The 13,021-nt window shown below is 41.8% G+C and overlaps 1 protein-coding gene across 2 annotated transcripts in view; it reads left to right on the forward strand.

Moving 5' to 3' along the window:
• The first annotated feature begins 1,795 nt into the window (after positions 1-1,795).
• LOC128742517 (forkhead box protein I1-like) overlaps positions 1,796-13,021 on the forward strand; it is a 32,091-nt gene continuing 20,865 nt past the window's right edge. For both annotated transcript variants that reach the window (XM_053838910.1, XM_053838911.1), the window contains exons 1-2: positions 1,796-2,394; positions 11,719-11,798. In XM_053838910.1, the coding sequence (XP_053694885.1) occupies position 2,394; positions 11,719-11,798 (81 nt within the window). In that variant the 5' untranslated portion in view covers positions 1,796-2,393. The remainder of the gene's footprint in view (positions 2,395-11,718; positions 11,799-13,021) is intronic.

Raw genomic sequence — 13,021 nt, forward strand, 5'->3', positions numbered from 1 at the left:
TTTTTGTTTTAAAGCCAACAAAATTATCTAGTGTTTGACCCATCCTTTTTCGATATTGCAATTTTTGTATTTTTGAGAAATGTTTAGTCAATTTTTTTTACTAAAAACCTTACTTTTATGTTTGAATATCCGCCATTTTGTTATGCGTTCGAATTTTTAAAAAAGGATGGGTCAAACACGAGATAATTTAATGCACTTTCATGTCGTTTTAGAGTTTTTCATTTCGGATAAGCCCCCGAGCGCCAATCCATGGTACCGCAATTCATGTTTTTTTCGAATGATCATGTTCAAGGAGCCGTAGGGGAGGAGGGAAGAGGTTCCTATGTATAAACAAAATTGTAAATATTAGTATAAAATATAATGTTTAGAATGCAAAAAACCCGAATCAATTCGCCTTCCGCGTTATGAGAAAAAAATATTTGAAATAAGGCCAAAAATATGGTGTAAAAAGTACTATGCCGTAGCCCCCTTAAAAAATTAGCTGTATCACCTCAGGAAAGCAAAATTTAAAAAGTTTAAAGTAATAACATATTTCGTGTTTTTTAAATTGCTCCAAATGTAGACTAGAGGAAAAGAGATTCAGTCTAATATCAATATTTTGAGTACAGGAAAAGTGCTTAAGTTTGAAATACTAAATAGAACTCATATATCTAGCGCATTTACTGCAAGCTGCTAGTTCTTTAATTGACTAAGAAGAATATTCGCTAAATCATTCGTTTGGTTGCTAGAATAAATATCCATGCTTTAATATGTAATAAGGTAGACAATACAAACTGATAAGAACTGTTGTATACTTTTACATAGCACAAAACATATCATTTCGCAAATATCTTATTCCATCAACATTACAATCATAATCCTTTCTTGTCCCCTTTCAAAATGCCTTCTTCAAATCGATTCGAATTGCTGGTTGGAATAATTGGAACATCAAAACCATTCCATGGCAAACCAGCCCAATGGCTGATACGATTCGATTGCACTTTACCTTTCTCATGAACTCCGGAAAGTACTCCGATTGCCAACAAAACAGCACAACAAGCATAAATACCTCAATGCATCGCATTGTGCATGCATCGCCAACATGAAAGTATATTTCCAATCGAATTCCACCGATCGGTGGTGGTATAGTTACTATATATATAGTTCGGCGGATAGAAAACCAGGCGAATTGGCATCCCTGATTTTTGAAATTAAATTTGAAATTATGGTGAAATGTGCAGGTTTTTACGAAAAATAATTTCTGGCGGGTGTTGAAAATGACTAGTTCTATGAAAATAAAGTGTATTTTTTTAACATTACTCCTGCATTTTGGATTTTGGAAAGCTTTTGGCTCCGCTTTTGACGTTTATTTGGCTCCCGATTTTCTATCCGCCGAACTATATATATAGTAACTATAGGTGGTGGGTGGGTGAGCATACGACACTCTGGGCAATCAGGAATCGCCACTGAAATGCTCTCTCTGCTGGCTGCAACGTGTTGGCTATTGGCTTTTCCGATGTGCGCGCGCACCGCACGGCCTGTTACTTACTGTTGGTTACAGCACAGCACAGCACACAATTCCATCGCTTTTCGCGGTGTATGTAAAACAGAGGATCCTCTCCGTTTGTGCCTGCTTGAGTGTGGGTTACTGATGCTTACTGGTTCGAGAATGTGAGGAGGATCGTCGTCGCCGTCGTCGTCGTCGTCGGTTTGGTGCGCGATTCATTCCGAACGGTCGCGCGTGGAGTAAAAGCGAAAAAGTAAACTCCTCACCGCGTTAGTACGCTACCAATTTTCGTTTAGTAAACAACGGGTCTCAAGTTTTGCTTCGAATGTTAAGCTAAATGCACAACAGCCGGGTCCAAAGTAAGGGAAAACTTCTCTGTGTTGATGTGATTTGCTGCTGCTGCTGGCCGACGACGTTCGCTCGAGATTAAACTCTGCCAGCATCAGCATTCAGCAAGCTCGGCAGGCTCGGCGCGGAGGAAAGCTTTCTCTGAGATTTCGTAAATATTGAACCACTTGGTTGATAATATTTACTAGTCGCCGATATTTACTACACATCCCGGGCACAGGTGGATTACGCGGTGCGCTCCGATGAAATTGTTTGGAAAATATCCGTGCTGAGGGAAAATATTGTGCTTCCCCCCGGTGTGCTGCAGTATCAGAGTGCGACTAAACAACCGGTAAAATATAATTTATCGATTATTGTTCGTTGCGGCGTGGTAGTTTTTTTTTAAGTGGAACGATTTGCAGAAAATAAGTCGTGGTTCTGAGATAAGAATATAAATAATACTGTTAGTGTGAAAGGAAAAGTGTTTAGGATTCGAGACAGCAAAACGCACGCCAGGATTATTAATTAACCGTTTGCGGGAAAAGTTTCAAAAATTCTCATCGGAAGCGAGATAGATTACAGTGAGTAATTTTTATTTTTTGTCATATTTTATAAGAAAGTTCGTTTCCATTAGCTTCGACTCTGCATTCTGATTAAAGATCATAAAGAATTTCAATCGACATTTGTCGATCATCTAGTTACATTCTGTAGAATGTAGAATATTTAGAACTGTAGAGGCGAAACTACATGTTTTGTTCAAGATGTCAAATCTTCCAACATTTTTCCAACAAAATTATTATAGATCTCACGCGAAACCCAATTTTTTAAAGTCCTTTCAAAATTTTAGAAACCACTATCAACTTGGTGGGGAAACAGGTAAAAGGGAACGTAATTGAATTCCGGATATATATTTGAGTTGATTTTTTTTCTATCTCAACTTGATAATTTTATGCACATGAAATGGAACCCGTTATTAAGGATAGCAAAAATAACGGATCCCATTCAATTTTGATAAGGTAAAAACAGTTGCCGTGCAACAGCTTTCAAGATGGCATTTTCATCGATCTGAACAATAAAGTTGGTTTTACTATGATTTGTTTGCGAGTGGCACCGTCATTTTCATTGTGGCGCAAAAATGACGGCTACCACTCATCGAAACGCACGATGTAGTGCCATTAGCCAAAACGTGGTTTTTGCAACAAAACTTCGGATAAATATTTAAGTTGATATTTATTTGACTAAGTGGCTGCTGCTTATATTAAATATCAACTCTGAAAGTTTAACAGCGGTAAGTGCTCTGCAATAGTTTACATTCAGTTAAAATTGGTGTTCTTCTGTAATGCGTTAGAAGTCTCGGTTAGAAAAGTGTTGGTTGATCATTACAAATTGTTTTCAACCTATACAAATGAATGTTCAAAGTATTTCACTTCAAATGTCAGCTGCATGTTCACGATCAGCAATTTACAACGCATGTAACTTTGGATTTCCAAACAAGGGTTGATTGAAAAAGTCTGCCAAAAAATTAATTTTAAATGAAGGGTGCAAAGGTTATGGTTTTGCTGCAGTTTTTTCTATCACGTTTGAAGTGTAATTTAAATATTAAAACGTCCAGCGAATCCGCTACATGCAAACGACTTAGGAAATATTTCTAGCTCTGGAATATCAGACACAAAACCGGCAGGCTACATAATTACCAAAACAATCATATTCCGGTCAGTTCTAGTGTTCTTGTAACGGCAATGAAAAATGTCGCTATTTTAACTAAGTTTTTAACAGCGAAAATGAATCATACTGTAGATCCCCCGACAATGATATTTTGAAAAACAAAAACTGATCTGTGTAATTTTATGTGACCGTTTCATACTGGAAGCTTGTAAAAGCCTCAATTATTTGAGCTTTATCTGAAAATAGCATGCAATATTTTCAAGCTCGTTTTTCTCTTTAACCCGAATCTGCTCAGATATTCATGCCAGAATCACCCAGTAAAATCAACCCAATTTTAAACTTTAAGATGCTGTGGTATCAATGTGCATGTGCAAAACTTAACTATTCGATGCAATACTTATAAGTTACAACTGTTTACCCGCTGATGGTACCAAATTAAAATGGAAGGCAATTATAGCCGGATTTTAACCCAGTTTTTCTCCCAGGCGTACAGTTCGTGAAATTCGTACAGAATTATTACAAATGGGTCATTTCAAGCCAAGGGACCACACCGGTTGCCGTCGACCATCTCCGATTCGAACGAGATATTCTTACTCACATGTCGCCTGCTCCTGCTTTTGCTTCACGTTATAGTCCGATACAATCTGTGCTTCGAAATGACTCAAAACCCTTTTCTTCGCTTTCTGGGCATAGGACTGCACAGACTGCCATTTTCGCCACGTCCGTAGATGACAATTGTGAGGCCCGTTTGAAACAGGCCGCAACTTACGTGTGAGTTTTAGGAACAGCTGCTTTACTTTTCTGTCGATGATCAGTCATTCTTTAAATCGTCTTTGTATATCACACTCCGTGGGTTTGGGATAATTCAAAAATTCATCCAGCTCGTGATCACGTGCAGTCCGGGATTTTCTTCGCGAGTATGCAGGATCGTGACGCACTTTATTAGAATATCCTTTAGAATTTTCAGTCTGATCTTATCAATTTTTGAATAAATCGTTTGCCTTTTATCTTTATGATTGCTAATAAAGCTAACCTAAATTTATTAATAATATCGTGACTAGTACCGTCGGTCCTGGATTGCCGTTCTCCAAACCCAACGAACACCAGCTGAACGTGCATCGTCTTCGACAGTACACACTCACCGGATGCGGGGTCTGCCTCGGAGTCCACGGCCTCTTCCTGGTTTTCTGCTGAAAATAGTTTTGGCTACTCTTTCGTCGGGCATTCTGGCCACGTGCCCAGCCCACCGCAGTCTGCCACGTTGCATTACCTTCACTATATCAGCATATTTGTATACTAGGTAGTAGGTACAGCTCGTGATTCATGCGTCTGCGCCACACTCTATTTTCCATTTTGCCACCAAGTATAGATCGCAGAATTTTACGCTCAAAACCCCCAAGCACTCGTCGATCAGCTTCCTTTAGCGTCCTTGATTCGTGTCCGTAAAGAGCCACCGGGGGGATTAGTGTTCTGGTGGACATCAGCTGGGTACGTAAACCGTAGAAAGCCCGATTCGCGGCTGCAACTCGTCGTTTCACTTCGCGGCTTACATCGTTGTCACATGTCACGAGTGTACCAAGGTATATGAATTCCTCCTCTATTTCATATCGTTCCCCATCTAACTCCACCTCGGCACCAACATCACTTGGTCTCCCACGTTTCTTGCCAGCAACCATGACTTCGTCTTGGCGGTGTTAATGGCAAGTCTTCCCTTCTAAAGGCTTGAAGGCCTCTTCCACTGCTCTACGGTTGATTCCGATGATATCGACGTCATCCGCAAAACCAAGAAGCATGTGAGATTTCGTGATGATAGTTCCATTCATTTCCACGTTTGCCCTTCGTAATGCACCTTCCAAAGCACTGTTGAATAGCAGGTTAGAGAGTGCATCCCCTTGATTCAGTCCATCCAACGTCACGAAAGCAGCTGAGGTCTCACCCGCTATTCTAACGCATGATTTGGATCCGTCAAGCGTCGCACGAATCAGCGTAACTAGTTTCGTCGGAAAACTTAACTGAATGGTACGCCGCTTTAAAGTCCACAAACAGATAGTGTGTCTGCAAGTTGTACTTCCGGAACTTGTCTAACAACTGACGCAGGGTAAACATCTGATCCGTCTTGAAGCGACCCTCACAAAAACCCGCTTGGTACTCGCCGACGAAGAACTCCGCTAACGGTCTCAGTCTGCAGAACAGGATACGGGAAAGCACCTTGTAGGCAGAATTGAGCAATGAAATTCCTCGATAGTTTTTACACTCCAGTTTACACTCCTTTTTAAAATTTGGGCAAATGGGGCCATCCAACCGCTCCTCCGGTATCCGGCGGGATACTGTCCTTCCCAGCAGCCTTACCGTTTTTCAGCTTACTGATTGCCTTCTTATCCTCCTCCTGTGTTGGTGGCTCCACAGCTTGGCCATCGCTTACAATTCCTATCCTATCCTTGCTGATCTCCGCGTTTACCTCTCCATTCAACAGTGTCTGAAAGTGCTCCTTCCATCTGGCTGCTACCGCCGTTTTGTCGGTAAGCAGGTTGCCAGCACTATCATTGCACATCTGCATCTCACCGTTTTATAGAAACTCCGTGTGTTGTTGCTGCTCCACTACACTCGAACGTTGCTAATTCGTTGAGCCATATAGTACGTTGGGGTCCTTTATCCCTAGTATCGCGTCAGTGGCGTTCTTGAAGAGGACGGATTTCACTGCACACTCGTTCGTTATCCTTGCGACGAGACTGGTTCACCGGCACTTTCAACTTTCCAGGTGGTTCACACACCTACGCCACTGTCAGCTTTCCGCTCGTACTGCGCAAAAAATAGTTCGCTTGCCGGATCACACCTTCAATTGCGAAGTTGAATAACATACAGGACAGCAAACTTCTACGCGATTTCGAAGGCGCTATCGAAACACGTACATAGCACATCATTCACTCAGCCTCGTCAGTTCGTCCGAAAAATCGTTCCTGTACGTTATCTGTCATAGCTGTTTGCGATCGACTGTATCGTATGCTGCCCTTAAATCCGTGAAAATATAATGCGAGAACACTTTCTCCCAAATGCTTGAAAGTAGTGACTCGACTCGCCGTGGCGAGTCACCCAAGTGACAATTGTCGTATTGAGTCATGTGACTCGCAGAATAAGGGCATTCAGCTGGCCGATTTCTCGCCGGATTACTTCGAGATCGAGACCCGGTACGCTGTTATAGGCACTCTTGGGTTAACTTCCGTTCCGTCTCCTTCTGTTGTATTGCCGTTGAGATGCTCATCGAAGTACTGCTTTCATCTGTCGACCACCTCGCGCTCGTTTGCGACCAGGTTTCCCACCTCGTCCCTACATCGGGCTTCGGTGTGTGTCTCTTACGAGATTGATTCAGCTTTTCGTAAAACTTACGCGAATCATAAGCCCGAAACAGTTGTTCTAGCTCTTCACGATCTCTGCCCTCCTTCTGGCACTTTTTCTTTCTCAGGATCGTGGTCAACTCATTCCGCGCTCGTCGATACTTGGCCAAATTCTCCCTCGTGATTATGCTTCACGACTGTGCTTGAAAAAAAGCAACAGACAAAATTGATCACCAAAAATTCACTTCAAGTCAGATGTTTTTGAATCTCTCAGGGAATAAAAAAGCGATGTTTTTGCAAAGTTGGTTCATTCAATATGCTTTTCTAGGCTAAATTCCCGCACCTTGGGCTTAACGCTACCCATCAAATCCTGTGGCAACACCTGCGCCATCTTTCTTACACACTTTCATCCACTCGTGTTTTAAATCCTGGTCGTTTTTGAAGCACTGTCCTGTTTTCCGAAGCTTGTTCTTCACAATCCCAAATTTGGTGGATTTGCCTCCTTCGGCACAAAACTCATAGCGTTGGCTTCGTACCACTGCATCACCGGTTTCGCGTTATGGCATGATACCAGATCCGGCCAAAGAGTGTCACCTTCGTGGGACCGTAGGAAGGGCAGCAGGCGCTTCTGAAGGCATTCTTCATTATATATTTGGCCGTTGAGGATACGGGTCGTTATGTATGGTTTGTTGAATTTGCCGCACCTGCAGATCGCCTGCTGCACCAAGTACTTCTTGGCAAATTTGACCTTCTTCTTCTGGAACTTATCCGAAATATCCAGGCGGGACATGCCGACGAAAAACTCCAGGACGGGGATCTGCTTGGCGTCCGCGTCCGCCATTAAGATGCATTTCAGCTTCACTAACCACTCACGGTACAGCTTCCTGACTGGGGATTTAGTCACCGTATTCTGTCTATTAGTACGGTTAGGCACCTTTCTTACCTTGAAAACATGAAGGCCGACCCGCTTCATTGTCTACTGGACGAACCAGCTGGAAGAATTAACCTTCTTGGCTACGTCCCGAATCGAATCGAGGTTCGGATTGTGTTTGAAGTAATACCTCACCTTCGTTACCTTTACGGGGTCGGTCGTCATTGCTTTTCTTCCGCTGCCACCTGTGGGACTGGCCTGGATTTTCCACGACCGTGCCTATATTTTTTGTCAAACCACTTAACAGATGAAGTATTTTGCGGTTTCGTCACTAAACTACAATGACATTAGCGGGGGCTCGTATGTGTAGGGTTCAGAGGGGAGCAAAAAGTAGAGGAGAGCATCCGGGGGTTTGGAATTTGATATTATTGATATTATTCCTACTTTAAACAGCTTCAGTGAGGGCCCCAGCTAATGTCAAAAATTTCTCGCGTGGAATACTTCATTGTAATGAAATTTCGCACATGTAAACATTATACTTTAAACTAGTTTTACCCAAAAAATCCATCAATTTTTACCCATACAATAAAAAGTTATACTCAAAAGAAAGTGTTGCATTTTTTCTTGAGTACAGTTTTTAGACAGTTTCTCCTTGCGATGGAGAGCTTGTTGGCACTCCTCTTCAATCCAATCATTTCGTACGCTCGAGGTTGCCCCACCTAGCACCGCGGTTGCGGCCTCACTGCACTGACGACCGATCCTACTCCATCCGTCTTCGAGGGACGAAGAACCTGGCTCTACAGAGGAAGATAGAGCTTCATCCGACGTGCGCGCATAGTTCTCGGAAACTCGCGAAATATCTAGTTGCCGAATGTTTCACCGAGGAGGGCGGCTTTGTACGAGTCGATGTCTGCGCCCCTTAGGGATCATACGTTGATGATGTTAGACAAAATTCGACCCTTGATGAGAATATGGTCGAATTGGTCAAGGTTCGTTGGTCAGGTGGTCTCCAAGTGGCTTTGTGGTGTCATCGTTCGAATCGATGCGCAGGCTATGGGGCCTGATCACCAGACTATACATTGCTTCCCTGCCGACCTGGGCATGCAATCCCTGGTGACGATCTTGATGTACCGTAGCGAACAGCCCAAGTAACAATTTGGGTTTTATTACACTCTTATGATAGCGTTTAAGATCAAATTTGGCCTTGAAAACCGCCATTAGAGTACAATAAAACTCACATTGTTGCTTGGAAGCTGTCGTACGTTCCCTCCAGCTATGCATAGAATGCCTCCTTCTTGTCGGCGATTCTACCTTCGTGTGGACAATGCTCGTTGATGGTGTAATTGAAGAAACAGCCTTTTTTCCTTAACATACATATCCTCTCGTTGATCCATTGCGCTATCCTGCTTTTTGGCCATCACTACAAAGCTCGATCCCAGTTGCTTGGTCGCTCCACCGCTCTGGTAAAATTGGCCTTGCCGCCACGGATCCTCTACCGCCCCTTACCGCCTTTGCGACGGCTCTCCTGCAGGGCCACGATGTCGAACTTTCGGAGAATTAAATAGGTAACTTTATCAAAACGTTTTCTGAAATTAAAGAAAAGAAAAAACTTTTTCCAAATTAAAATCCACTATTAATTGAAGTTCTTGGAGCGTTTTAGTAGAATATGAAACCTAAAAATTAAATAAAAAGAAAATTTATCCAATTAAATTCTACTATGTATATATTATTCACGACAGATACGTATTTCGCCTACAACTTGCAGGCTTCATCAGTATCTGTTTTCGAACTTGAATGAAGTTTGCAAGTTGTAGGCGAAATACGTATCTGTCGCGAATAAATATGAATAGTGAAATTTATTTTGGAAACAGTTTTCTTCTTTTCTTTAAGTTCAGGTTTCGTATTCTACTAAGACGCTCCAAACACTTCAGCCTAAAAAATGTTACAATTCCAACAAGATAGTCGTATGGATTTTATGCCTGCGGTTTCAAATCGCAGTCTATTTGCTGGTTTGGGATTGTAGAATTCGTGAAGTTACGGACTCTCTCCGCGTCGGCTAATTTGCATTATATGATTTCGTACAATTCCAGGTTAGGTTTTCTAAGTATCTTTCATGATCGAAAGATGCTAAAAGATATCTCGCGCAGCCATGGATTTTAAGATAATTGTCAAATAGTCATGTTTGTCTCAGGCAAGACCCGGCATCGTTGAAACAAATAAATGAAATGGACTTTCTCTTACCTTCGCTTCATACATGAAGTGACTTGCTTCGTTAGTTGCTGTTTCAATTGACGACGGTAGAAAGCCAGGCACGATTTGTCGACATTGACTAGGTCAACTTTAATATGCGTTGCATTGTAGAAATGTTACTCAAATTCAATTGATTTGCATTCAAAGTTGCTGGCCTTCTTCTGAATATTTGATAGAAAAGTATAAATGAAAAGTTGAAATTGATAGTCATGATGAAGTGAAACCCGTTTCGCTGACGCTGACTGAAGCCAGGGCCTGACTCAGGACGGCCTTCGCGCATAATTACAAATGACTGCTCGCGCAAGATTTTGAACGGATCGAATAGGTCGATTTTTAAAATTGAAATAAAATCACCACATATTTTGTTTAATATATTTATTTTTTTTAACATCAAGAGTGAGGAAAAAGGATCATCATGAAACGCTTTTGAACAGGAACCAGAGAGTTTATTTCGGAAGTTTTTAGACTGAAATGAGATTAAAAATCCAGTCAAACGAATATTCGATAGTAAACTAATCGTCCAAATTCATGTTGAGCAAATCGAGTTTATTAAAGGGAAAAAAATGCTGAAACAAAAATCTGAAAGGAGTCATAAAACTTGTTCAAGAGTATTGCCATTAATGCGAACTTTCTCTTTTCTCGAACAGGAAGGATGTTTGCAATCAATTATAATCATAACTTAGTCATCATTAAAATTTTCAGTACGCCTGTTAGAATTGAAAAATGTTTGATTTGTCACCGACAGCTCTGCCATCGCCATGCAATATTTTAAAGCCAAAACCCACCCATCACGGGAAAGGCATTGTTTCCAAACTGAAATTTGGTTTGTTTTCCATTTCAGTAATCAAGTATTAATTAACGTGTCATGACATCGCTTTCACATACATCTATTCAGCCGGGAGCCTATCTTTAGCGTTTTTTTTTTCGGGAAAGTAACTGATAACTGTGTCAAGTTGAAGTGCGATCGACCTTTCGGCTCGCGTTCGCCGGCATGGCATGGCATCGGCAATTTGATAATAGCAAGTTTGTGTGTGCGTTTTCATCACATAAATTATAACATGTTGCGGTCTAGCCAATATGTGCTCTGATTGATGCTTTCGTGAATGGTTTCATACTGACGGACTGAATGAAATCATTTCTAATTTTTCGCCAGTACCGAGAATGAATTTTTTTTCGAAGAGATAATCCATCCATTATTCAACCGTTTGATAATATGTGCTCATAAAATTAATCAATGTGCGGATTTGGCTAAAACTGTTGCCGTAAGCGATTGGGAACATGTAGATACTGGAAAATAATACGATTTCCGTGTTGTTACCTGCTCATCCGTATCCCTTTTTTCCCGCTTTAAAAGCAGGGCAGAGGTGACTCGTACACGTGCCTGTCATTACCGAGCCTTGCGTATCAGTGACGGCGGCCCGCAGCAGTTCAGCGAATGGAAAAGTATCATCTTTCCACTCAACTGCCCGGAGTCAGGATTTGAAAGTTTAGTCGTCCGTAGAGAATGTGTTGCTTAGCTTATCATACTGTGCACTGTACAGCAGATCGATGATAATTAATAAGGTTATCAGTAATCACGGCGAGATCAAGCGCACAGTTGATTACAGTTGATGCGCACAATATTTTCCAGTGGGGAAATTTGAACTGCATTAGAAAAAGGACATCTGAAAGGCGAATCAAAACGGTACTTATTACATGCTACAAGTTTTCTTCCCAATTCATGTTTCATTTACAGTAAAAATGGCCCAAAAAAGTCAAATTTTTAATTGAAATTTTTATCTTTTCAGTGTTGGCGACAACAGCCGCCAACAGTGACATGGCGCCACCGGACGGCCCCATGCAGTACGAGCCGAAATGGTCCTCGATGGTAAGTACACCTCAAACATCGTAAATTTTTCCTCCACCCACGCACGTTTTCCATGCATGCAGGAGTGTGCAAATCAATCCGTCTCAGACAGACTCAAATCATAAATTTCGACCATTCCGCCCCGCAACGGGAGTGCCAAAGATCATAGTTTATAATCGCACAACAGTCAAACAATACTCACCGCCAGCCGAAACCGTGTCAGGATTAATCGCCTATTGCGAGGAGCGGGCATCAGGCGCTAAATTTTTCGCTTCCTGTGTTTTTCTTCTGATGGCTATAACTTTTTTTCGCCTCATTCGCACCAGGCAGTCAGTGGTCGCGGCTCGTTCCCGGCGTTATTTCCCCGGATCCATATCTTAGACAGGTTTCTATTGAAACAAAATTTTGTTTGTTTATTTACTTTAATTTGTGTTCACATTTGAACTCAAAACAAACAAACAAAAATTACCAGCAGTCGGTGGCAGCGCCGGAGTGGCTCATACCGGTGTAAATATTGTTATTTACGTAATTTTTTTCGCTCTCCTCCATCATCTGTGTTGTTATGTTGTGACTGATCGACCATCAGCAGGACAGGAATATGCACTGTTGAACGGATTGAATTTCGTTTCTGTCTCTGAGTTGAACATTAATGGAATCTCCAATCACTGTGTAAATTAGATAATTAACAGTAGGTATTATAGACAAATCGAGGGTGAAATCGAATCATTAAAACGAGGGTGTTTTTACCTGAATGCCCTGAGGGTTTAGGCGCGTTGAGAACTTGAAAACAGCTCCGATTTCGGAAAACGATACCGACCGACTGACAGGGTTAATTACTTCGTGTCAAGAAGCTGCGGAGGGGCCTCGAGCGTTGAAACGAAGGTTAATTAGGTTGGATTCAAAGCAAATGCCTCCTTCGATTTTTTTACTTTTATACAAGGTGAACATGTTTGGCTCGCGAAATGACATTTTAAAAGCTTTCATCATCGGAAGACGCACAACGGTACCTATACCTAGGTATAAAAATAAAAAGAAGTCATCTAAATTACGTTTCTAATCCCCAAATGACAACATTCCTCTGCGGCTTCGTAAATCTGGGACTCCTCGTGACAAGTTATGGTAAACCGTCGGACGTCGGCAAAGGGCAAGGGGCTGGCGGCAGAGAAATGTAACTTTCCGGATTAGAATTGTGTGTTTCGAGACTATATCTGTTCGATTGCGTCACCTCCTACACTGTGCTTGTT

This window comes from Sabethes cyaneus, chromosome 3 (assembly GCF_943734655.1).
Source record: "Sabethes cyaneus chromosome 3, idSabCyanKW18_F2, whole genome shotgun sequence".
Taxonomy (NCBI): domain Eukaryota; kingdom Metazoa; phylum Arthropoda; class Insecta; order Diptera; family Culicidae; genus Sabethes; species Sabethes cyaneus.